Consider the following 24,251-nt stretch of genomic DNA (forward strand, 5'->3'; position numbering starts at 1 on the left):
AGACTATAGACTCAGAAAGGGGAAGGCAAGAGAAGGTACCGACACTGGGTAAAAGTTCTGGCTTGCAAGATAAGTTTCTGGAACTCTGCTGCAGGACAAAGTGGGTTTCCTTCACATTACTAAAGTACAGACTTCAAATGTTGCCATGGTGCCAGGGAGATGAACGGGTTTTGTGTGTGCAGGACTTAAAAGCACAAATAAAACTGTCTAGGGAGACAAGGGAGACAAATGAGAGAGGGGAGGGGGAGGGCTGAGAAGAATAGGGGAAGGGACATTGGAGGGAACGTGTTCAACATTGTGTACACACACACACACACACACACACACACATGGAAACTTCAAAAATAAAACAACAAGAGGGGGCTAGAGTGATGGCTCCCTACCTCTTAAGACTGCTCCCCTAGAGGACCTGGTTTTGATTCACAGTGCCAATGGTGGCTCACAACCATCTGTAAGTCTGGTTCTAGGGAACACAATGCCCTCTTCTAGCCTCCACAGGCACCAGCATGCTGGTGGTACAGAGATATACCTGTAGGCAAAACACCCATACACATAAAATTAAAAAAAAAAAAAAAAAAAGAATAGAATGGAAGACTTTAGGGTTTTAGTCATTGCCCCTCCCCCAAGACACTTGCAAATAGACAGACACAAAGGACTCAGCCTCCCTGAGTCTCCAGGGGATGTGTCCCATGTGAGGAGAAAATGGGGCCCACACCGTGAGCTAGCAGTTGTTCTTATTGAGGGAGGAATGTTTTGAGTGTGGAAGAATTTGATTTTTTTTTTTTTTTTTGAGACAGGGTTTCTCTGTGTAGCCCTGGCTGTCCTGGAACTCACTTTGTAGACCAGGCTGGCCTCGAACTCAGAAATCTGCCTGCCTCTGCCTCCCAAGTGCTGGGATTAAAGGCATGCGCCACTACTGCCTGGCTTGATTATTTTTAATTTATTTATTTTTTTTACCAAAAGAATATGTAGCTTTCCACGGATCAAATAGACTTCCATTCTTAGCACTTGAATCAGGCCCTGAGTTTACGTGAACTTCATCTGCTATGCTGAGCCTTCTTCCATGTATGGATTAGAACCCGCCTTTGCAAAATCGACCTGCTTCTGGAGATGTAGAACATTGGAAGAAGTTTCAGTGCTCCATTCAGTCTGGTGCGCCTGCCTTCATTCCTGAGGTCACGAGTGGGGTCACAAATCAACTGTTCATAAAGCTTTCTCCAAGAAGACTAGCAAACCTTCAAGCGAGAATAGGCTAACAATAATAATCACAGTAATAATCACAACTGTTTGGCTTTTAAATAATTTATTCAGAGGCAAACTTTATCCTCCTGAGACAAGCGAGCAAACAGACCCTCATCATCATCATAATGACAGTGTTCGCCCACAACCTGCTGATTAAGGCTTTGCTCTAAACTATGCTGTGTGTTAATGTTGGTGGTCACCCCAATTAGGACCCACTAAGATATGTCTGCCTGGCAGGGTATTTCCTAAGAAAGCTTCTCTGGGGGGCGGGGGGGACATCCTTCCTTCCCCTCAGTGTCAGCTGCTCGCTCTCCCTGAGGCAACCCAGCTGCAAAGAGGTCTAAGGCAAATACGGGCTTTCTGCCATCCTACTTTTGCACTGGCTGGCAAATGCATCCACACTGCCAGTGCTGCTCCCTCAAGGCTTGGGAATCCAGCTGCTTCAGTCTCTAGCATGGCCTGAAGATCGGATGCTCTCCAGGAATCCTTCAGGTCTTCAGCACCAGACTGAGGCTGCTGGGGCACTCAGCCTCCTGGACTGGTGAGATACCGGCTCCTCACATTCTCCAAAACTCAGACAGCCATTGTTGGGTTTCCCAGCCAGTAAGCAACCTAATAAATCTTTTACTATATACAGAGAGAGAGAAGAAGAAGAAGGAGGAGGAGGAGGAGGAGGAGGAGAGGTAGGAGATACAGAGAGAGAGAAGTAGGAGATACACACACACACACACACACACACACACACACACACACATCCTATTCTTCTAAGAACCCTAACTAATGCATACACTAAAATGAAGAGAGGTAATATTCTCACTTTACAATATGACTCAAGAAATTTAGTTAATTGTCTAAAGTACCCCCACCCCCAGCAGCAGAGAGATAGGAGTCTTATAGCTAACTGTATACTCTCTAATCTGTTACATCATCTCTCTTGGATACATTCTAATGAGGGGGAAAGCCCATCTAATTTAGTTACTATTTCAAATGAAAAGAAAGGGACTTTTTCATCTGTTTTACTTCATTCAAGAAGTAGATGGCTGGGGCTGCAGTATGGCTCAGCAGTTATCAGCACTCGCTGCTCTTCCATAAGGCCTGAGTTTGGCTCCAAGCACCCATGTCCAGCAGCTTAAAACCACCTGTAACTCCAGTTCTAGGGGTTGATACCCACTTCTGGATTCAAGGAAACATACACACACACACACACACACACACAGATATACAACATGTGCTTATTCAGACAGACAGACAGACAGACACAAATTAAAATTTTGAAAATATTTTAAAAGTAGGGGCTGGAGAGATGGCTCAGTGGTTAAGAACACTGGCTGCTCTTGCAGCAGACCTGAGTTCAACTCCCAGCCCCCACATAGAGGCTCATAACCATCTATGACAGCAATGTCAGGGGATCTGACAGCCTCTTCTTGCCTCCACAGGTACTGCATGCACAGGGTGCATAAATATACATACAGGCCAAACAAACAAAAGAAAAAAAACCCCTAAAACTCTAAAAGGACAGATGACCTAAAGCAGCAGTTCCTTCTATCCCTTGCTGGGGATCAAACCCAGGGCCTTGAACCTGGAAGTTAAGTGATCTGCCACTGAGCTACATCGCCAGCCCTCTGCGTAGCTCTCGCTCCTCTCTGCTTCTTCCTCCTCTTAGGACAAGGAGAGCAACTCATTTCTAGATGCAGTAAGAGCTGCAGCAGAGGGTGGGCTACTCTTCCCGTGGACAAAGCCTCCGTCTTCATTGCACTGTCCCTTAGCTAGTGACCTGACAAGCTTGCTCATTTCAAGGTTGTCACTGGGATCTTTAAGGATCTTTTCTAAGTGATTTCAAGGCAAATAGAAAGAGAAGTCTTAGAAATGCATATATTTCCATCTCATACCTCTCATAAGAGAATATATATATATATATATATATCCATTTTCTGTAATACCTAGAAAAAGAGATGCTTATTTCTTTCAAAATACTTAGGCTATTCGCTAAAATCAGTACTTTAAAAATGCTCAACGTGTGTGAATACTGAAAAGCTTCCATGCTTTTACCATTTCCTGAGAATGAGGGTGATCTGCCTTCCCAGTTCTGCCTTTGGCCTGTGACTCGTTAGAAAGAAGGGACAGGCAGGGGCTCCAGGAGCGAGTGGTGGCTCTGGATGCGTTTCAGAAGCTGCTGGGCCACAGGTTTGAACTCCGTTTCCCAGTGGAGCCTGTGATAGCTTTCTAAGTCTTGGTCAAAACTGCCATTCAGGGCTAGTTCTTCATCTGCATCAGAAAAAAAAAAAATCAAAATTACAACAATTCCTTGGCATGTGACTGCACAGGATAGAGTCCATTTCCCATGACAGGACTCTCACTCCGGGTCACCTTTAATATCACCATGATGTGACGACACAGATGCGATTTATGATTAATAGGTGTTTGTTTGTCTGGTGTGTTTATTTTTGAGACAAGGCCTTTTATGTTGCCTAGGACTTAAGCTAATCTATAACTCCTAGGCTCATGTGATTCCCCTGCCTTGGATTTCCCAGGAGAGGAGACCACAGACTCATACCACTGTACCCTCAGAAAGCGATTTTAATGGGAGTTTTTTTGAACTTCAGAAATACTTAATAGTGTGTGTGTGTGTGTGTGTGTGTGTGTGTGTGTGTTTACTTTAGGTCTTTTGTTGTTGTTCTTCTTTTATGGGGGGTGTTTTTTGAGACAGGGTTTCTCTGTGTAGCCCTGACTATCCTGGAATTCACTCTATAGACCAGGCAGGCTTTGAACTCAGAGATCTTCCTGCTCTTGCCTCCGGAGTGCTAGGATTAAGCACATGCGGCACCAGGCTCAGCCCGTCGGTTATTTTCATTTTATTATTGACATTACTAGTGTTTCTGGGTGTTGGCCCTGGTTGGTGCCCTGTGCACCAAGTCCATGTCTGGTGTCTGTAGAGGTCAGAGGAGGGCACAGGATTTCCTAGAACGGAAGCTAGAGGTGGTTGGGAGTCTCTATGAGTGCTAAGGATTAGGACAAATGGCCTGGAACTCCAGCCCCTCCTGCTGCAGCCTCTGCAGTGCCTAGTGCTGAGAATTGATAGCATGCACCCACATGCCCCTGCAAACAGTGTCTTAACTTAAAAGGGCACTAATTTGCTTTGTTTTTAGAAAAGAACCATTCGATTGAAGTGAATCTTTCTTTCAATAATCTCTTAAGTTTCACCTATTAGTTTGCATCTAAATCCCCAACCACAATTTTTCAAAATAACTGAAGACAAGATGACTTCTCCATATGGGCTTTAGAAAGGTTAATCACGTTAATCACACCAACCACCGCCGCCACCACAATAACAACCAAAACCCCTAACCTATACACAGCATCACAACAATAAACTCACAAAAGCAAACTGCCCACATCTATTTGTCTCTGTTTGGCAGCTTCCTGAGAGGAGTTCGTGGCGGGCCCCAAGAAAAGCCCTTCAATGAGTTTGTAAGAAATGACTTTGGGAGCTGAAGAGATGGCTCAGTGATTTAAAATGCACACTATTCTTGCAGAGGGCCTGAGTTCGGTTCCCAGCAGCTCACAACCACCTCTAACTCCGGCTCCAGGGAATCCAGCATCCTCCTCTGGCTTCTGTGAACACATGCATGTGTGGTATACACTCACACAGGCACACATAGATACATTGGATATATATTTGTATACACATTACATAATATGTTGAATATCTTGGTATTCAATATATTGAATATTGGATATTGAATAGATAGATAGGTAGAGAGATTAATACATATATATTATATAATGTGTGTGTGTGTGTGTGTGTGTGTAAGTGACACTAGGAAGTTTTAGACTATATGGGTATATTGAAGATTGTCACTCTCTGAGTTTTATTTCAGTTAGGTAACCATCAGAGCTCTACTTTTATCACATCTATTTTCAAAACCAACACTCACACTTCGCAACAGGGTTTTGCGATTCAACCTTGTTCTGCTTTTCTCATGGCCAGTCTAATCCTCAGCTCCTTTTAAAAGGACTGAAAGTCAAGTGCCCCGCCCCCACATGCCCGCCTCACTGGCATTGTCTGGCACAGCACAGCCATGGCCCTTGGCTGAAGGCAAGTCCTGAGAGCCACAGTAGTGAGCAGGGCCGAGCCACAGCACGGACTACACAGTCCACAGGGCCCAGGCCTTGAGATCCATGAGGAGGGGCTGGGGAGACTGCTCGGTGGTTAGAACACTTGCTTCACACATGTGAAGACAAGAGTTCAGGCCCTCAGACCCCGAAACACTGGCTGTGTTGGCACACCCGTATCCCAGTCCTGAAAGGCTTAGACAGGGGCTCCTTGGAGCATGCTGGCTCCTGAGACACATCAGTGAGCTCTGGGTTGAATAAGGTAGAAGATGTAGTGAGGATGGCTCTCACTCTCAGCCGTGTTCCCCGCATGCACACATATGCACACTCAGACCCATGAAAAAGAAGAGAATCATGAAAAGAAGCCTCTATGCTTTGTCCCATGAGCTGGCTCACTGAACTGATTTGGCTGGTCCTGATGGGGATTTGCAGGAGACATATGCCGGGCACAGAACGAAACAATGGAAAGCAAAGGGCAGACGTGGATCCTCTGATGAAAAGATCCACCATTCCCTATAGTACCACCTTAGGCAGGTCGTGAAACTTCCTAGACTCACCTTCTCCTGAGTGACTGCGCCTGGCTAATGACCTCAAAACTATACTGGGAGTATGGACTGGACTTCTCTCACAGAGCAGAGTGAAGCTAGCCTGGACGACTGAGTGGCCCGTCGCCACACCATCGTAGTGTTAAGATCCTAAACAAAGAGCTTGTAACAGCAGCATCACTCAACAGGAAGCCAGCACCCCTTGTAGCCAATCACCTCTCATCAAGCACCTACTCTGGATGAAGTGATGCGATTTCCCTCCAGTGGCTTCAGTGGGTGAAGAGAAAGTTTACAAAACCATCATAAAGGACCATCACATGGGCCACGCTTCATGACCGGCTGCTTTATTAGCAGCCCAGGATTCCTGTGATTCAACCACAACCACGGGCTTCAACTGCTGGGAGAATGTGCCGGGGCCCAAGACTGGAACAGCCCCATGGGAAACGTGGGAATGGAGTGCAGGCAATAGGCCAACTACACCCAGATACCCCCTGGGGATTGTGCCTGGCCCAGGTGCAACTCTGCCACGCCTTTCTGGCTGGTCCTTACAGGCTGGCATGCCCATCACTCACAGCTGATTGTCCCAAGCTTAGACAGCTAAGGTCAGTCTTTCAGGGAAGAAAATAAAACCTCAGCTTACTGGTGAATGGCTCCCTAAGCCAGCCATGTCTCTCTCCCTGAATGGAAGGCACAGGGAAGAATATCAACAGCAAAGGAGACACAGCAGCAAACACTGGGTGTGAAAGTGGAAGCCTGAGGCAGGGGAATGTCTGAGCAAGCACGAGGTAGGAGGGGCAAGGGTCCTGAGCCGATGGATCGATCCAAAAAACCCTCAGGAGACTCTTTCCTTCCTGCTAGTTCTTCCCCGGACTATCTTCATGAACTAAAGCAGAGGTCCCCAATGCTGGAGACAAGCCAGCATTTAAATCATGTACTCCCAGGTTGGGCGCAGAGCCCCTGAAGCCAGAACTGCTAACGTAGCTCCTCACCCGCCCGCTGACTTGACTGCAGCTGATTTCCATGCTCAGACTCCATGGAACTGAACTCGGACAACCTGTGCAGGCACCCCTGCTTCCTGCCACCCGAGAAACCTCCGTGTCCGCAAGGACACTGAGGACTTCAGCCATTTACAACTGGATCCATTCTTGTTCTTCCTCTGAATTCTAACGCACGTACACACATGCCTGCATACACCTTCATGACAAACTCCTTTTAACTGCCAAGCAGATCCAATTCTTTCAAGGAACTTCTGAACCTCTGTTCCTGTCCAGTGATGTTCCGCTGCATCCCCTAGCATTCACAAAGCATGCTAGCTGTCCTTGCAGTCTTGTCTGGAATCAGGCGCCGTATTAAACTCTTGGTGTAAGAATGCGTTCACTCCTAGGCACTCTGAATGGAAGGCATCAATTAACTGAACTTGGGATTAAAATATAAACTTGAAGAGGTATGGTGGTTTTAATAAGAATGGCCCCACAGACTTGAACACTTGGTCATTAGTGAGACTACATGACAGGGACTAAGGGTGTGGCTTTGTTAGAGTAGGTGTGACCTTGATGGAGGAAGTATGTCCCTGGGAGACAGCTTTAGGGTTCCAAAAGCCTGAGCCAGGACCAGTCTCTCTCTCCTCCTCTTCCTCCTAATACCTGGAGATGTAGAACTCTCAGCTACCTCTCCGTGTCTGCCTCTCTGGGTGCTGCCATGCTCCCTGCTTGCAAATGGGTTAAGCCCCAATTAAGAAAGCCCCAATTAAAATCCTTTCTCTTATAGAAGCTGTTGTGGTCACTGGTGTCTCTTCCCAGAAACAGGGCAGTAAGTGAGCCAAGAGGCTAAGCCCAAGATTTTAAAATTTACAAAGGATAAAGCAAGAGCCTACATTTTGGAGCTGTTTGGCTGGAAGACTTTGGGGTCTTTTATAATGCTTCTGTTGTGACAACTGTCTAAGCCTTTCTGAGACTGAGCAGGCTTTATCACACTCTTGTTTTAGAGACAGAAAGACACGCAATAAAAGAGAGATACAGTATTCAAATAGCACCGCAAGTACAAGCCAGAAGGATGCAAGCCCATGACTTCTTGGTTACTCTGGGCCTTTCCACATAGCTATGCTGGTCCATATAACTGGCTAATCGTGGACCCTACCTCCATGTAGGGAATAGAATCTGCAAAATCATTCACTCTTCAACTGACCTAAATTATTGTTTTTAGACCTAAACCAGGTTGGAAAAAAGCTAAAGAAGAAAATGACCGGGCTGGTGAGATGGCTCAGTGGGTAAGAGCACCCGACTGCTCTTCCGAAGGTCCAGAGTTCAAATCCCAGCAACCACATGGTGGCTCACAACCATCCGTAACGAGATCTGGCGCCCTCTTCTGGAGTGTCTGAAGACAGCTACAGTGTACTTACATATAATAAATAAATAAATCTTTAAAAAAAAAAAAAAAAAGAAAATGACCTTCAGTGTATATGCTTTCTTACCTTCCAAGCTCAAGGACCCCACTGCGGTGACAAGTCCTTTCACAGCCCCTTCTCCAAGTGATAATCAACACCACTAATTAACATACAGATTCATCTGAAACCATGACTTCATTCAAAACAGCTTTTAACCGTATTTTCTTAATGATGACAGAAACCGTATGCTTTTAAACATACTTACCTAAAAACGTCGACAAGAGGATGAGGAGTGTGTTGGCGACGTCTTCTCCAAAACACTCGGATGCGTTGGTGATGTTTTCACTGAAGTTCCACAGCGTCTTGCACACCAGGCAGGCCAGCTGCCAATCACTGGGGCCGAAGTCTCTCAAACAATCCACTAACCTGAGTAAGAAGTTCGGAACTCAAGTGTTAGTGAGTGGGTGGGAATTTGTCTTCGGGTTTTAGATTGTTATAACGGCTGGGCTTCTGAATCCCACATGATCATCATTCACATTCATGGCTACAAGTATAACTGACTACGAGGTTTTCACACATGCGCCTCTGAGGTGTGGCTAAGGCTCTAAACGCCCACTCCTCTGGTGGGAAGATCGATGGGCCCCCAACCTTCCCGGAAAAGCATGTCCCCTCTGGAGTCCTCGCCTTGAAGCTTACTTTTTAATGCCACCACCTTCTTTCAGAATGGCTCGCTTCTCCTTGTCCACCGTGAGATTCAGGAGGACCCCGCAGGCAGAGAAGCAAATGTCCTGGTGCTTGGCTTCCAGCAATGCGATCATGAACTTGTGTACTGGGAGGGCAGAGGACAAATGTAGACCAGTGAGCACCCGGGACCACCAGGCCTGCATCCCAGCGAGCACCCGGGACCGCCCGGCCTGCATCCCAGCGAGCACCCGGGACCACCAGGCCTGCATCCCAGCGAGCACCCGGGACCGCCAGGCCTGCATCCCAGCGAGCACCCGGGACCGCCAGGCCTGCATCCCAGCGAGCACCCGGGACCACCAGGCCTGCATCCCAGCTGGAGCTGGCTTTACAAATGAGATGGGCTAGGGGTAAGAGAGTGGGAAGGTGCGGCTTGCCACGCTGGATTCTGGTTAGTGTGGTGAACCCATCCCTCCTAAGTTTATCCCATTCCCATTGTAGACCCACTAACACCCGCCACTTTTAGAGCCAATTCCTGCCGTCTACAGCTTCTGGCCCTATTTCTGCTACCACTGACCCAACAGCAGCTCCCTCTCCAGGGAGATGAGTCTTCGCTGGTGGGAAGAAGGGAACATGGGTAATATTTCTTTCCTTCTGGTTGTTCTCAAAGGCCTTTTTGAACCTCCAGTTGTAACTCTAAGGCACAGCCTGAGGCGACAGATGAGATCTTTCCTGATACCTCCAAAACACAAGAGATGCTTAGACTGCTAGAAACTGGCTCGCCCAGCTCAGGACTGCTAGTGCAGGGGCAGTGTAAGTTAGGGGGTGGGGCCTCCATTTTCCCCCTTACTCCCAGGGGATGGAACTACAGACTGTGTGAGTCCTGTTTTCTCATACTCAAGTAGGGGTCCAGTGACGGGATCAGTGTGTAGACGGGGGTGGGGGTGGGGTAGGGGAAGTGAACACCACCACGTCACACAGCCTTAGTCTATTCCAGCATCCCGTGCTGTCCCCCATTCGGGACAAATGTAAAGTCTGGTTCATCTCAAAACAGAAACCAACATCACACTCAAATCGCCTAAGCTTCGAGTTGCTAAGCTGACTATTGGCAAGAATCACGTGCTTAGGATCTTAATGAGCCAGGCCTGGTAGCACGTGCCTTTAATCCCAGCACTTGGGAGCAGAGGCAGGCGGATTTCTGAGTTCAAGGCCAGCCTGGTCTACAGAGTGAGTTCTAGGACAGCCAGGGCTATACAGAGAAATCCTGTCTCAAAAAACTAAAAAAAAAAAAAAGGATCTTAAAGGTCATTAACTCACCATTTTTCTGCATGAGGAAATTGCAGACGTCGTGGTCCTGGGAGAGATTTCCGAAAACGCGCACAGCCTCCAGAATCCTCTCCATGTTGTTACTCACAAGGAGCCTTAAGAGCACTGCATTTGGCAGTCAGAGAAAATGCGGGTCAATTTAGAATAACTTCCAAATACCATTTGTACTCTCTACCAGTACTACATAAATGTATGTGTGCATATTGGAAAGCGGGAAGGAGAGAGAGAGAGAGGAGAGAGAGAGGGAGGCAGTACCAGAGGTAGTGAGGCTTCATAATGTAGACCAGGCTGGCCCTAAACTCACAGAGATTCACCTGCCTCTGCCTCTGGCGTGCTCCAAGTTTTACATATCTTTAAACTTACACTGGTAATATTATTTTCTACTTCTTCCTATAACTGTATTTAAAAGTGAATGATAAATGTTATGTTCTCAATATTTGGTAGGAGACTAGTTAACATTTTTTTAATGGTGCTAAAATACAAACCTTGAGGCATTTCAACAAAAAACTAAGAAACAAACTGTTCCCATGTTCAAAGGTTCACAGGTATGTGGGGCAGCTGTCTCGGTAACTCCCCTAGGTGTGTGCTTAGGAACTAATGTCAAGACCTTAAGTGAATGTCCGTGAGGCCACGGCTGACTCTGAGCCTTACGTTCAGCAACATACAGCTTCCTGTGTTGCAGGACAGAGCTCTTCACTTGGTAGAAGGACAGATTGTTGATGGCTGCTGTGGTGTTGATCACCAGCTCCTCACAGTTGCCCAGTGACTTGGATTCTGAAACCAAGGGATAAGGGAGTGAGAAATGCCCACTTGCTCACTGGGCCCTGCAGATCCAGTGACTCCACCTTCACAGCAACAGACAGCAGACATGGAGTCGGAGCTGGGAGCGAGTTGGGCTCCAAAACATGCTAACTCAACCCCCACAGCCATGTCTGGGAAAGTTAGGTGGAACCCTACGAGGGGGACAACACCACAGTGACCTGAGCTGTCCTGACCCCTCCCGTGTGCCCTGGTCTCAGGGATCCAAGCTTGCTTCACTTCCCACATCCTGCCTCCCAGCAGAGTGGTCCTTTGAGAGTCATCATCCATCACTCGCCATGAGCTCTGTTTTCTAGACAACAGATGGCTTCTTGTGTCCTCTGTCACCCAGCCCTGTCCCACCTCTGACTGATCTCCTTGCCTCCATATCCTGGGTGCCAGGATTACGAGTGCACCCACCATGTCCAGTTTTTTGAAACAAGGGCTTGGACTTTTAAGTATTTTCTGGGGCTCCAAGTAAATTTCCATGGGGCTGAACATGCAGCTGAACAAGGGCTTGCCTGGCAGACACAGAGCCGTGGATTGATTCCCAGCACTGCATAAACTGGGCAAGGTGATATGCACTTGTAAAACCATTGCTTATGAAGTAGAGGCAGGAAGATTGAGAGTTCAAGGTCACCCTTAGCTACGTAGTGAGCCTAAGGAAAACCTGGGCTATGCTACATGGGCAAGGAATTTGTAAATATATTTTGAATCTGGGTCTTATTTCTGGGAATATGGGTTTGGGAGGGAGAACTGGTCCACACTTCTACAGTGGTGCCCAAGCGGTGAGAGGTAGAGTCGAATGGGGGAAGGTTATATCACTGGGGAGCCCCTGTAGAGAGGGCTAGAAGACTTTTGGACCACCTCTTTTTTTTTTTTCTATGCCCCACCCCTCCTCAAAATAGAAAGAAAGAGACAGACAGACTTTTTCCCTGTCCCAACGGTGGAAAAAAAGATCATGTAAGCACACAGTGAGTGAGTAGCCAGAAGAGGAGTTCTTGCCAGGGACAGAAATGGCTGCCTTGCTGCCTGAGAATCACAGCTTTCAGGTACAAGAGAAATCAGTTTTTGCTGTGGGAGCCTGGAGCGATGGCTGAACAGCTGAGGGTGTTTGCTGCTCTGCCAAAGGATCAGAGTTCAGTTCCAAACACCCACATCTGGCAGCTTACAACCATCTGTAACTCCAGATCTGGGGACTCTGGGGACTCTGGGGACCTCGTCTGGCCTCTATAAGCACCTCACACAGACCGTATACTCAGGCACATTCGGACACAGATCGAAATCAATCTCTGTTGTGGCACAGTAACCTAGAAGGGCGGGGCATCAAGGAAGGGGGCATCAGACAGGTGACACAGAACTGGAAAGAGAGAGGAATCCTCTTTGTAGGAACTGATCCTGGAAAACTTTAGAATTTTAAACTTTTGGCCAGTTTTTTTTTCTCTTTGGACGGATAAAATTATTTTAAATTGTGCTATGATTCATCAACCATAAGATTTAGGGCTGTGTACGGATGGCCCACACCTTTAATCTCAACACTTGTCTCACAGGAAGACAGATCTCTGTGAGTTCGAGGCCAGCCTGGTCTACAGAGTGAGTTCCAGGACAGCCACGGCTACACAGAGAAACCCTGTCTCGAAAAACAAAACAAAACAAAACAAAACAAAAAATCAAATCAAATCAAAACAAAACAAAAAAACCTTTTAATAGTTTCCTTTATTTATTTATCTGCCTATTGTCACAGCCCACAGGGCATGTGAGGGAATCATAACATGTAGAAATTGGTTCTCTCCCTCAACTTTGTAGACCCTGTAATGGAACTCTGGTTGTCAGAGTTGACTGCAAGCACCTTTATCTTGCGCCATCTCAATAGCCCAACACTCGTCCTTTTAAAGGGCATGATTCGGTGACTGTACTCTTTTTTTTTTTTTTTATGTCACTATCGGTCTTATGATTTTGAAATCTGGGATGTGATAAGGCACCACTAGGCGGAAAGGTTTTGTGGTGGGTTTGGTTTGGTTTTGAGATAGGTCTCATTGCAGCCCAGGCTAGCCTTCAACCCCTCTGCCTCTACTTCCCAAGCACTGGGATTACAGACATGCATGGGTAGCCTACACGGTATAAGGGGTGCTGGACACTGAACCCCAGGCTGTGTGTATCAGGCAAGAACTCTACCAATTGATCCAACCCCCAAAAGTGTTTTTCCTTTTCACAGCTTAAAGAGGTTCCTTAAAGTGAGCCAAGCCCTCATACCACAGCCTCCCACAGATCTGTCTCAGGGCTGCAGCTCTCACCCAGAGTTCTCAGCAACAGGCCCACCACCCGAGGGTTGGCGGCCAGCACTGGGCCAATGCGCGGGTGAATGGCGATGTTGGCAAGGACACGGGTCAGCTTGACCAACACGTCCTCGGCCTCTGCCTGTGGCCTGGCTTCTGAGAGCGGCAGCTTTGTTGAGTTCTCCTTGAGGTGATAGAAACTCTGGAACAGCGCGAGCAGAGTTTCCACGCTCCCAGTCTCTCTGGAGAAAAGTTCCCGGGCCTGGTTACTCTTCGCTGTCAGGTTGCCAAGGATAAAAACAATTCGAATTACCAAGTCCTGCAACAAACAAAAGACAGTGTTACAAGCTCAGAGGAGCTGGAATGGTCATCGGAAAGAATGCGCTCCGGTTTAATTTATTCGTGACTTTACGAATGGTAAAATGGATCACATCGGGCTTCTCCACAGTCTTGCAGTGTTTGAATCCCAAGATGGGTGAAAAGTGACAGGAAAGGTTGGGAGCACTTGGTGGCCCTGAAGGAGTGCAGAGTGACAGATGGGGTTCACAGGGCATGTGACCCCTCACTTTGAAATCTGAGTGGTCTTTAAAAATAAATATGTCATGTGAATTGATGTTTCCACGCTAGTATTTCTTCAGCATCCAAATCCTTTAACATGCACAAAACTTCCTCTCACCCCTCAACACCCCGACTCCCCACTCAACACCCCGACTCCCCATTCAAGCACTTCCTAATAGTGGATGGGTTACAGCGGGGCTTCTTGACTTCAGCATTGTTGATATTTGCAACCAGGTTAGTAAGTCTGCCTGCCTGTCTGTCTGCCAGTCTGCCAGTCTGCCTGTCTGTCTGTCTGTCTGTCTGTCTGACTGACTGAGACAGGGTCTCCTCCTGCAGCCCACGCCCAGAACCACTGTGCTACTGAGGGACCCCATAGTAAAACAGTGACTGAGAGTTACATGATGGGACTTTTAAAATTATTTGCTAGCATATACATATGTGTAAATGTACTGTTCTGAACACACGCCATATAATGAGTATGTATTTTTATTTATTGGCTTTGAGAAGTGGGCTCAGACTGCCCTTGAACTTTCTATGCACTCAAAGATGACCTTGAACTCTGGGTCCTTTGACCACACCTCTTGAGTGCTGGGATTGCAGGTGTGTGGTACCAAACCCAGTTATTTAGTACTAGGAATTGAACTCAGAGTGTTGCGCACACTAGGTAAGCATCTACCAACTGATCCTCACCCCCAAAAGCTCTAAAAGTGTTCCTAAGGGGTGGGGAGTGGGAGGCTAAAATCTGGATTTGAGAGGATGAGGCAGGGGAATTGCCATGAGTTCAAGACCAGAATGGGCTACATAGTGAATTCCAGATAGCCTGGGCTAGAGAGTAAGAAAGAAAAAAGAAGATGCATGAAGGGAAAAAGTAGAAGAAAAGGAAAACATTAAATAAAAACCTACAATGAGAAACTTTACAATTAGACACAGAGGGAAGGATGCTTTCCCTGGCATGGTGCTGCTCGCTTGTAATCCCAGCACTAAGGAGGAAGGCAGAAGGGTCATGAGTTCAAGGTCATCCTCCTCCACTATGTAGCAAGTTTGAGGCTATGTGAGCTACATAGCACCATGTCTCAGTGAACAGTTGTTTATGTCATTTGACAATGGTACCCAGGATGTTGGATGGATGGATGGATGGACGGATGGGCAGACAGATGGAGATGATAAAGGAATTCTTGCTAAGGTCCATTGCTGGGCTGTGTGTGATATTTAGTGTGCCGGGCACTGATCCCTTCTACACTGAGTACTGCAGAAGCTGTGCAGGTCCTATGGCTAGCCAAAGTGGAACAGGACTTGACTCCAGGGTTTTCTGGACCCTGGGGTCCTCCCACACAGTGGTCATTTCTCCCCTCTGCCCTGCCTGCTTGCAGACAGCTAAGGATTTATTCCGCCACCAAAGGGATTTCCACCATTCTGGCTTTGCTGTTCAGATAAATACTTACATCAGCCTTAAGGATATGGGCAGGGCCAAAGGCTGGGCACATTTTAAACAAGGTACAAAGAAACAGGTGGTTTCCTGAAGTCCGGTGCAGAGGACTGGGTGTGGCAAGGAATCAAAGAAGATTGAGGGCAAAGGACACCTTTTTCACCAGAGACAAATCTGCCAGTGCCAACATGTTCCTGCTTGTTCCAGAAGGAATGTCCCTGGTGCAGCTGAGAACCACTTGCCATCATGAAGAAGGGCAGAGTCCCACTCTGTGGCAAGGACTGGAGCCTGTGTTTGTGTGGGTGGGGGTTACATTTTCAGAGATAGTTTAACTCTCGGCACGCTGCAGTCACCTAATTAGGGGAGCCTCCCTCTGCTGCACCCCTGGAAAGAAAGCATTCATTCCCAGCTCAGGTTTAGATGGGCAGGTCTGGGAGTGTGCACACCGAGACGAGGATGGTGGTGTTCTGAACAATTCACAATCTGCCTGGCAAGTCCAGGCCAATCTATGAGGGGAAACCCTCTGCAAAGAGCAAGACAGCAAAGGAGATGGATTCCAGATAGATAGTCACGGGAGACACAGGGTCTCTGGACCCCTAGTGACTATCATAAGAGTAAATGAATGAGACACATTGTATAATTAGAGTGCACCAATGTCTTAGCTAACTGCACTGAACTGCGTCCAGGACAGACCTTACAGACTCATAGGATTGCAGGGGAAAGGCTGCTCAAAGCTGGGAGTAGGGGTGCACACCTGAATCCCAGCTTCACAAAGACTGTGAGTTCAAAGCCAGCCTATGAAACATAGTAAGACAAGAAAGAAAGAAAGAAAGAGAGAGAGAGAGAGAGAGAGAGAGAGAGAGAGAGAGAGAGGAAGGAAGGAAGGAAGGAAGGAAGGAAGGAAGGAAGGAAGGAAGGAAGGAAGGAAGGGAAGGAAAGAAGAGAGGGAAGAAGAAAGGAAGGAAGAAAGAAAGAAAGAGAGAGAAAGAAAGAGAAAGAAAGAGAGAAAGAGGAGAAGGAAAGAAGAAAGAGAGGGAAGAAGGAAGGAAGGAAGGAAGGAAGGAAGAGGAAGGAAGGAAGGAAAGGATGGCAGATATAAAGAAAGAGAGGAAAGAAGGAAAAGGAAGAAGAAAGAAGTAGAAAGTGGAAGAAAAGGCGGGAGGGAAAGAGAAAGAAAAGGGGGAGAGATAGAGAGGAGAGAAAAAGGAAGGAAGGAGGGAGGAAAAGAGAGAGAAGAAAGAAAATGAGAGAGAGGCGCACAGATGAGATGGATTGGGGGTCAAGGCACCTTGCTGCCAGGCTTGACGACCTGAGTTCTATCCCTTGAACCCACATAGTAGGTTGGGAGAAACTACTCCCAAAATTAGCTTCTGACCTCTACTCTACATGGCATGCCTATGCCTGTACACACCCACACACACTCACTAAATTACGAAAATTTGGAGAAGAACAGAGATTAAGGAAGGAAGGGATGGGGAAGAGGGTGCAGAGAGCAGCAGAATCATCTCACAAATGAACTTGAGGTCAACCTTGAAATGCCAGGAGACACTGACTGTGTGCACTCCTGCGTGGACACTGGCTGTGCGCAGTCCCGCGTGGACACTGGCTGTGCGTAGTCCCGCGTGGACACTGACTGTGCGCACTCCTGCGTGAGACACTGGCTGTGCGCACTCCTGCGTGAGACACTGGCTGTGCGCACTCCTGCGTGAGACACTGGCTGTGCGCACTCCTGCGTGGACACTGACTGTGCGCACTCCCGCGTGAGACACTGGCTGTGCGCACTCCCGTGTGGACACTGGCTGTGCGCACTCCCGCGTGAGACACTGACTGTGCGCACTCCCGCGTGAGACACTGACTGTGCGCACTCCCGCGTGAGACACTGACTGTGCGCACTCCCGCGTGAGACACTGACTGTGCGCACTCCCGCGTGAGACACTGACTGTGCGCACTCCGCGTGAGACACTGGCTGTGTGCACTCCTGTGTGGACACTGGCTGTGCGCACTCCCCCGTGGACACGGGCTGTGCCCACTCCTGCACAGACAGGGATGGGGTGGTCTTTCAAAGGTCTCTGTACCCTGATCTCATGGAGCTTGGTGTCAAGGAGTGAGACGGTGTCAAATGCTTGGCCATTTGTATCCCCCAAAGATGCTGAAGCCCTCAGGCCTTAACTCTCTAGTAAGCACAGGACTTCGCTGAGACACTGCACGGATCCTTCAAGCAACTCCCAGTACAGAAAGGCCCTCCCTAGGCTCTTAAAGAAAGGAGCTGAGGAGACAGACCTCCAACACCCAGGCCAGGGGCAAGAGGAAAGCAGGATTCTCAAGAACTCAGTTCCTTGATAGAAAATTCTGCTTTCTATTTTCCAAGGCAGTAACTGTGAGCAGAACTGCTGCAAACTTTGAGATGCCTTCTGACTGATGTTGTAGAAGCTCTCTCTCTGTAATGATCAGTATTAACCGTAGCAGTCGCTTAAGCAACCAACACGTGGACCTTCAGATGTGCTGGCAGGGGTCCAAAGTGTTCTAGGCAGGCCTCTCTGCTCTGATAACCAACCATGACCAAAAGCAACTTGGGAAAGAAAGGGCTCCTTTGGCTTCCACTTCCACTTCACGGTCTATCGGTGAGGGGAGTCAGGGCAGGACCTGGAGGCAGGGACTGAAGCAGAGGCCATGGAGGAGGGCTGCTTACTGACTTGCTTTCAGGCTAATGTTCGGCCACTTTTCTTAGACCTCCCAGGAACAGCAGCCCAAGAGTGGCCCCACCCACAGTGGGCTGAGCTGTCCCACACCAACCATCAAGTAAGAAAAAAGCAGCTCAGGCTTGCCTACAGCCCAGTCGGAGGGAGGCAGTGCCTCAGATGAGGTTCTCTCTTGCTAGTTGACCCTAGCTTGTGTCAAGTTGACAAAAAAAAAAAAAAAAAAAAAAACAGAACTAACCTGCCCACAGGCTTAATAGACACACATGAACCAAGTCACTAAACATGAAAACTTCCATTGTTGCCATCTGAACAAAGCTATTCCTGTTCTCATCCTGGACGGCAAGCTCCTATTCCATTTCGCATCCCGTGTTAGTGTTCCCTGGAGGGGCTCTCCCCACCCTACGGGGAAACATTAAAGAGACAGCAAAGACATCGTAAGTGATCTAAAATGCTGTCTGGGGCATCTAACAAACGGCTCGTTGGTCTTGCTCGGTCACTGTCGGGACCAAGCCATTCACTCCCCTCTTGGTTTTTGTTTTCTTTTCCTCCCTAGGTTCCCCGGGCCCAGGCACCTCCTCTACCTCTCACTCTTCAGCTTCCAGGACGGTTATCCCAGAGCTTGTGACTTCATCTGGGCAGACCAAGGGCTGCTTTTTCTAACCCCGCCCCCAGGTCCTTAACACATCTAAATATCTGTGGTTCTACCGTCTATGCGGGTCACGGCGTGACGAAGACGATTCAGTCTGAAGTGCCTTCAGGAAAGGAAGAGTTAATACTGTCACAGTGCCCCTCCCCCTGCTGGGTGGAAGAGGGAGGGGGTGGTTCCTGGCAGCAGCAGTGCCAACTGAAGGATGGCATGCGAGATCAACAAACGGGGACGACAGATTGCGCCGTTTGCAGCACCCAGCTCCCACCACCTGCTCCCCTCACTGTTTCTGTCCTTCGACTGTGGCGTCTTTTTCTTCCCACCTCTTGAAAATATGTTTTCCAGGGAGCCAGGAGCACAAAATAGGCCAAAACAGAAGCAGTCTCGTGGAAGGCCTGTTCCTGCACCTGCGCTTGCGTGGCTCAGCTACAGTCCTGAGACTGGAAGCTGGGCAAGGGTCTCTGTGAGACCATAGCCTCATTTTAAGTGGCCTGCACTCTCATTCCTGCCCTGAAGAGTCTCCCCCCCACCACCACCGAACCAGAGCTGCACAGAGGTTATCTACTGCTGCCCAGACCAACCCACCTGAAGTATACAAAGTATCTCTTAGCTAACAAGACAAATCCCATAAACCCTTATAGAGACTATCACAAGAAAGCCAGGTGTAATGCCACTCGCCTTTCATCCCAGCACTTGGGAGACAGAGGCAGGAGGATCTCTGAGTTTGGGGCCAGTCTGCTCTACATAGTGAGTTCCAGGACAGCCAAAGCTACAAGTGAGACCTTATCTCGAAAAACAACAACAAAATAAAAAAAAAAAAAAAAAAAAACAACAACAACAAAGGACACCACGAATGACAAATGACCAGGTTCACAGACCTGCAATCTCACCATAGAAGCAGTTCCTTCAACACATGGCTCTCCGTCTCTTACTCTTCCCCAGTCCCTGAGAACAGCACTCCACTCTCACAATACTTTTTTAAACCAACCATAGGTGCACACTCACACAATGACGTGGTTTTGAAATAACAAAATGAAAAGGAATCTGGAGAGGCTTTCAATGTCCCTGAGAAGGCAGAGTAACCAGTTCATACGGACTTCCTAGTTTTGCTGAAAATGGAATTATCAGCAGCTATAGCCAACCAGAACACAGACCAGCAGCACACTCCCGTTAGAAGCCGACCTTCCTCCAGGAAGCCAGCCACGTCCTCCTCCTGTCACCATGGTCCGCCCTAACGGACATGCACTTTGCTAAGACATCATGGGCCCCACAAGTTGTAAATAAATGGCTTTAACTATGGAAGGACACTGTTATACAGAATGGTCTGTGACCAGCTCCAGGGCATTAGCAACAGCAGGAGCTACTATGGGAGCTACCTTCTTCCATCTGAGCAATATTGGCCTAAAGCCAACAAGAGATTGCCACCCCCACCCTGATGTACGGAAACTGAGGCTTCTGGAGACTGAAGGACACGGAGAGGGGCACTCAGGACCTGAATAAGGACTTCTGAGCATGCTAATGCACTTTAATACCTCATTCCCAACTACCCTTAACCTCCAATGTCCCACAGACTTGAGGCATTTTTCAGGGGGCGGGGGTTTAAGACAGGGTGTCTCCACATAGCCCTGGCTGGCTGCAAACTCACAGAGATCTGCCTGTTTCTGCCTTCTGAGTACTGGGATTAAAGGCCTGCACCAGGCATCTTTGACCCTTCACCAACCTCTCAAACTGGTTGCCTCGCTTCTCTTGTGAAAGGCGTCCCTGGTGGCCTGTCTGTGCACTGCAAGAGGAGACTTGGAATCTCTTCATCTCAGGAGCAGAGCAATCTTCTCTGCTCAAAAGCATCCACTGCCTGTTCCCTCACCCTGAAGGAACATCCAACTCAGCCATCTGCCCCATGTGAGTGATAGTGCTTTACCTCACAATGCTCCACACCCACGGGCAGCCAGAGTGAACACATGACTCTCACACGGCACCCTAAAATAGTCCCCGTGCATGCTGCTGACCACAGGCAAAGGACTGATGTCAAGCTGTCACAGAAGGAATAAACTATGTTCCACAGACTCCTCGTACTTAGGAGACAACTCCTATCCAGCCTAGGAAAACATTTTAGAAGGACCTTTCAGAATTAAGTTAAAGGGGGTTGAAAATTTAACGCTCCCCATGCCCTTAACCAGAAAATTAATCAAAACACCCTGTTTTAAACTGGCTAAAACTGCCTGCATCTTAGAGTTGAGTTAGGATCTCCAGTTTGCTTTATCTGACTTTCCAGCCTTAGATAAAACCTAAACCTTATTTGAGTTTACAGGTGGCTGAAGAATAAAAGTCACCAAAGGCAGGCTGCAGACTTCTGAGAAAATACTGATTTACCTATCCTGTCAGCACTGGCGGCGGGTTGACGGTTGGCCTGAGAGAATACATATTCATATATGTATCAGGCCAACCTGAGAGACCACAGACTCAAAACTGCAGACCTAAGCAGGCCATCCAGAAGGCAGAGATGACCACCCACCCACCCACCCACCCATCCAACCGCCAACCCACCCACCCTATCAGCAATTATTCACTGAGTACCCACACTCCACGCTCCTGAATGTGGCTCCCCCTCAAAAACACCAGGGCAACAGTTAGACTTTTACTTCGATGGGTTCTTTTTTAAGGCACAGACATGAAGGCATTTGGGCTCTGTGCTGAGTGGGGGAAGAGCCCGTTCCACAAGGACAAAAACAGTGGGAGCTGGAAAGAATGAGCAAGCTTCGGCCTACTGAGCCTGCCCGGTCAGGGGTGCAGAATGAGGGCAAGGCTGAACAAGGAGCTCGCTCAGCCAAATGCTCTCACTCGCTAGATCGCCCAGCACCGCTGGGAATGTGCCTGCAGAGAGGCCGGGAAGGCAGCCAAAGGGCACACTCCTGCCAGGGAGGAGGCAGAGAGCCAGTGGAAGCAAGTTGCCACACAAAGACACCAGGGGGAAGGGGTGGAGGGCTCTTCCTAACCAATCCAGCACAGTTGCTAAGAGGATGTGAGGAAGGGAGGGTGGGTTATCTCTGTGCTGCTAAATGCCTGGCCCAAGTTAGAAACATGGGGAGGGTGGGACGCTCTGCTTGCAGCCCCATCTCCAGCCATTCCAGGTCTCTCTTCCTGCAACAGGATGTCGGAGCTGTCCAAATCAGAGCTCATGCTGCATGCCTGGCTGGAGGGGTCACTCACCCTCCAGGTCTGAGTGGAACTACACGGAACAAGAGGCTGACTTTAAAAATACAGCACAAGAAGGGCCAGTCTGGCAACTCCGGACCCTGCTTGCCAAGCTTTGCCTGTCATCCCGCAGCTAGTAGCTCTGTTTAGTAAAGGAGAAAGAAAGAAATTTGCCCCGTCCAAAAGTGGGAGAGCTGGAGAGGCGGAGGAGGATCCGTGGTGACGGGGCGGCTAATGTAGATAAGGATTGTTCTTTGTGAACTTCATGTGACCTTTGTAAAAGGCTGCCCCTTACATAAGTCTTATTTCAGGCATTTTCTACCAGAGTTCTTGCCCAGTAGATATTTACAGAAGAGATGGGGAAAATCCCTTTATGTTCTTCCAAAATTCAAACCCACACATACTGTGATGGGCTTCTAAATGTAGTAGCGCTGACATCAGAGGCACCTCAGAAGCTAGCCCTGCCTCAGCACCACAGCTTGCTCCTTCTCCCTTATTAAGCCCATCTGTTTGCACATTTGCTTTGTACCAAATGCAATTTACACCATAAAGCAGACAATATGTGCCTACTGCTTAAATGAGATCTACCATTTAATTGGATCTTGATAGGAATTCTTACCTAAACTGGAAAGTGTGGCTTTGAATGGAGTTGATGGCAACTGTTTTCTGTCTCAGTTTTGTGCCCATTGAGACCTGAGCTACAGATTGTCTTAGCACTTGTACATAAGTTGAGAACTCGCTTGTTGCCCCTGTGGAAGCCTATTCTGAAAGCGTCTGTAGAGCCCCACCTCCACCCCGCCCACACCCCCCAGAGAAATACCACATACAAACTCAGCTCACTTCACCCAGGGCTGGGAGTAAGATCTGTTGTCAACAGAAATAACACACCACTCTCAAACATGTCTGCTGCAAACTTACGAAGTTCAGATGTGGGTACACACACATTTACACACATCTGTGCTCTTTCAAAGGGAAAAATCTACAGGAACACTGGACCGTTTTAATGACATTTAATGCGCTTGTCTCATGCAACAAATCAAGAGCTGGGGGCTTGGCTAGCTAACTGTGGTCCATGAGACCTCCCCCGGCAGGTCCTTCTGAAGGTCCCAAGGGCCCCACCTCATTCCTCCCTCATGGGCTACTCTGATTGGTGCTGCATGCCTGCCAAGGATGGCAGCTGGTCCCAGGACAACTTGTTTTGACAAAAGTCTGGCAGAGAACATTGGGAGAAGAGTCTAACACAACGTAACATAACATCTTGTTTTCCCTAAGAAATTGTCTCTGTAGCTAGGGAGAGCTCAGTGGGAGAGCACATGTTTAATGTGACACCAATCCCCCCCCCCACCTCCACGGGCACACACACACACACACACACACACACAGAGACAGAGACACACACAGAGACAGAGACACAAACATAGACACAGACACAGAGACAAAGAGCAAACAGGTCAAAAATTGTCAGCTGCCCAAGCAAAAGCAAGGAGGCAGCCCAACATTCACTGGAGAAGCTCATAGCTGGTCTTGGCTGGTCTTGTCAGTCGTTCCCTTCTTTAACATGCTCACCCTACGTCATGGTGACCTGAGTTAGCACTTGAGACCCCTGGAGGTTCATCTCAAAGTCACTTCATACACACTGAAGGACGCGTCTCAGGGAACCACCTCATTTGTACTACAGGTTCTCCCAGCTGCAGCTCAGCACAAGCTCGGGCAGGAGTTTCCTAGAGACGGACTCTTGGGTCCCACCCCAGACCTCAGTCAGAACCAGCCAGGGTGAAGCCCAGCAACCTGCATCCCCAAAGCTTCCCGAGAGATTCATTCCGACTATGAAGCCAGTGTGGAGCCTGGGATTAAACTGAGACACCTCTGTTGTCCTTTTTATTGTATGGCTTTACAAAAACACACAAATTCGCATTCCTCCTAGGTCATCCTCACAGCAAGATGTGTAGAGATTAAAAGTGAAGGCCACCTACCCCCTTGTTCACTTTCAGCACACTCAGAAAGGCCTGCTCTAAATGCTCAGTCACACTTAACAGCTGTAAGGGCAGCGATAGGTCAGATGCCTGCTTTGGGTGCTCGCTCATGTAATTTCTCTCCTTTTTCCCCTTTAACAAAAACAACAGCAGATGGGGAAGAGATATTTCACATCTCCCATCAGCAGTGAGCCCGGTACAGGATTTCCCCCTCAGTGTGCTGTGGAAGTAACTGGCCACAGCTTCCTGTGTAGCACTCTGCCCCCTGATAACATCGCTTTGTGTGTGTGTGTGTGGGGGGGGTAGGGTATAGGTGACATTTGTCAGTATGAAGCTTTTGTTCTGTTTTATTTGTTGGGGGGGGGTCCTCATGTAGCCCAGGCTAGCATCTAA

At 48.3% G+C, this 24,251-nt stretch overlaps 1 protein-coding gene across 4 annotated transcripts in view; it reads right to left on the reverse strand.

Annotated features, from left to right (window-relative positions):
• Positions 1-1,292: 1,292 nt before the first annotated feature.
• Positions 1,293-24,251, reverse strand: part of Armc2 (armadillo repeat containing 2) — a 104,231-nt gene continuing 81,272 nt past the window's right edge. For all 4 annotated transcript variants that reach the window (XM_029482898.2, XM_085842798.1, XM_021174473.3 and 1 more), the window contains exons 13-18: positions 13,383-13,683; positions 10,942-11,064; positions 10,282-10,395; positions 8,980-9,112; positions 8,549-8,709; positions 1,293-3,507 (exon numbers count right to left, since the gene is read on the reverse strand). In XM_029482898.2, the coding sequence (XP_029338758.1) occupies positions 3,350-3,507; positions 8,549-8,709; positions 8,980-9,112; positions 10,282-10,395; positions 10,942-11,064; positions 13,383-13,683 (990 nt within the window). In that variant the 3' untranslated portion in view covers positions 1,293-3,349. The remainder of the gene's footprint in view (positions 3,508-8,548; positions 8,710-8,979; positions 9,113-10,281; positions 10,396-10,941; positions 11,065-13,382; positions 13,684-24,251) is intronic.

This window comes from Mus caroli, unplaced genomic scaffold (assembly GCF_978045245.1).
Source record: "Mus caroli unplaced genomic scaffold, Mus_caroli_1 scaffold_9, whole genome shotgun sequence".
Taxonomy (NCBI): Eukaryota; Metazoa; Chordata; class Mammalia; order Rodentia; family Muridae; genus Mus; species Mus caroli.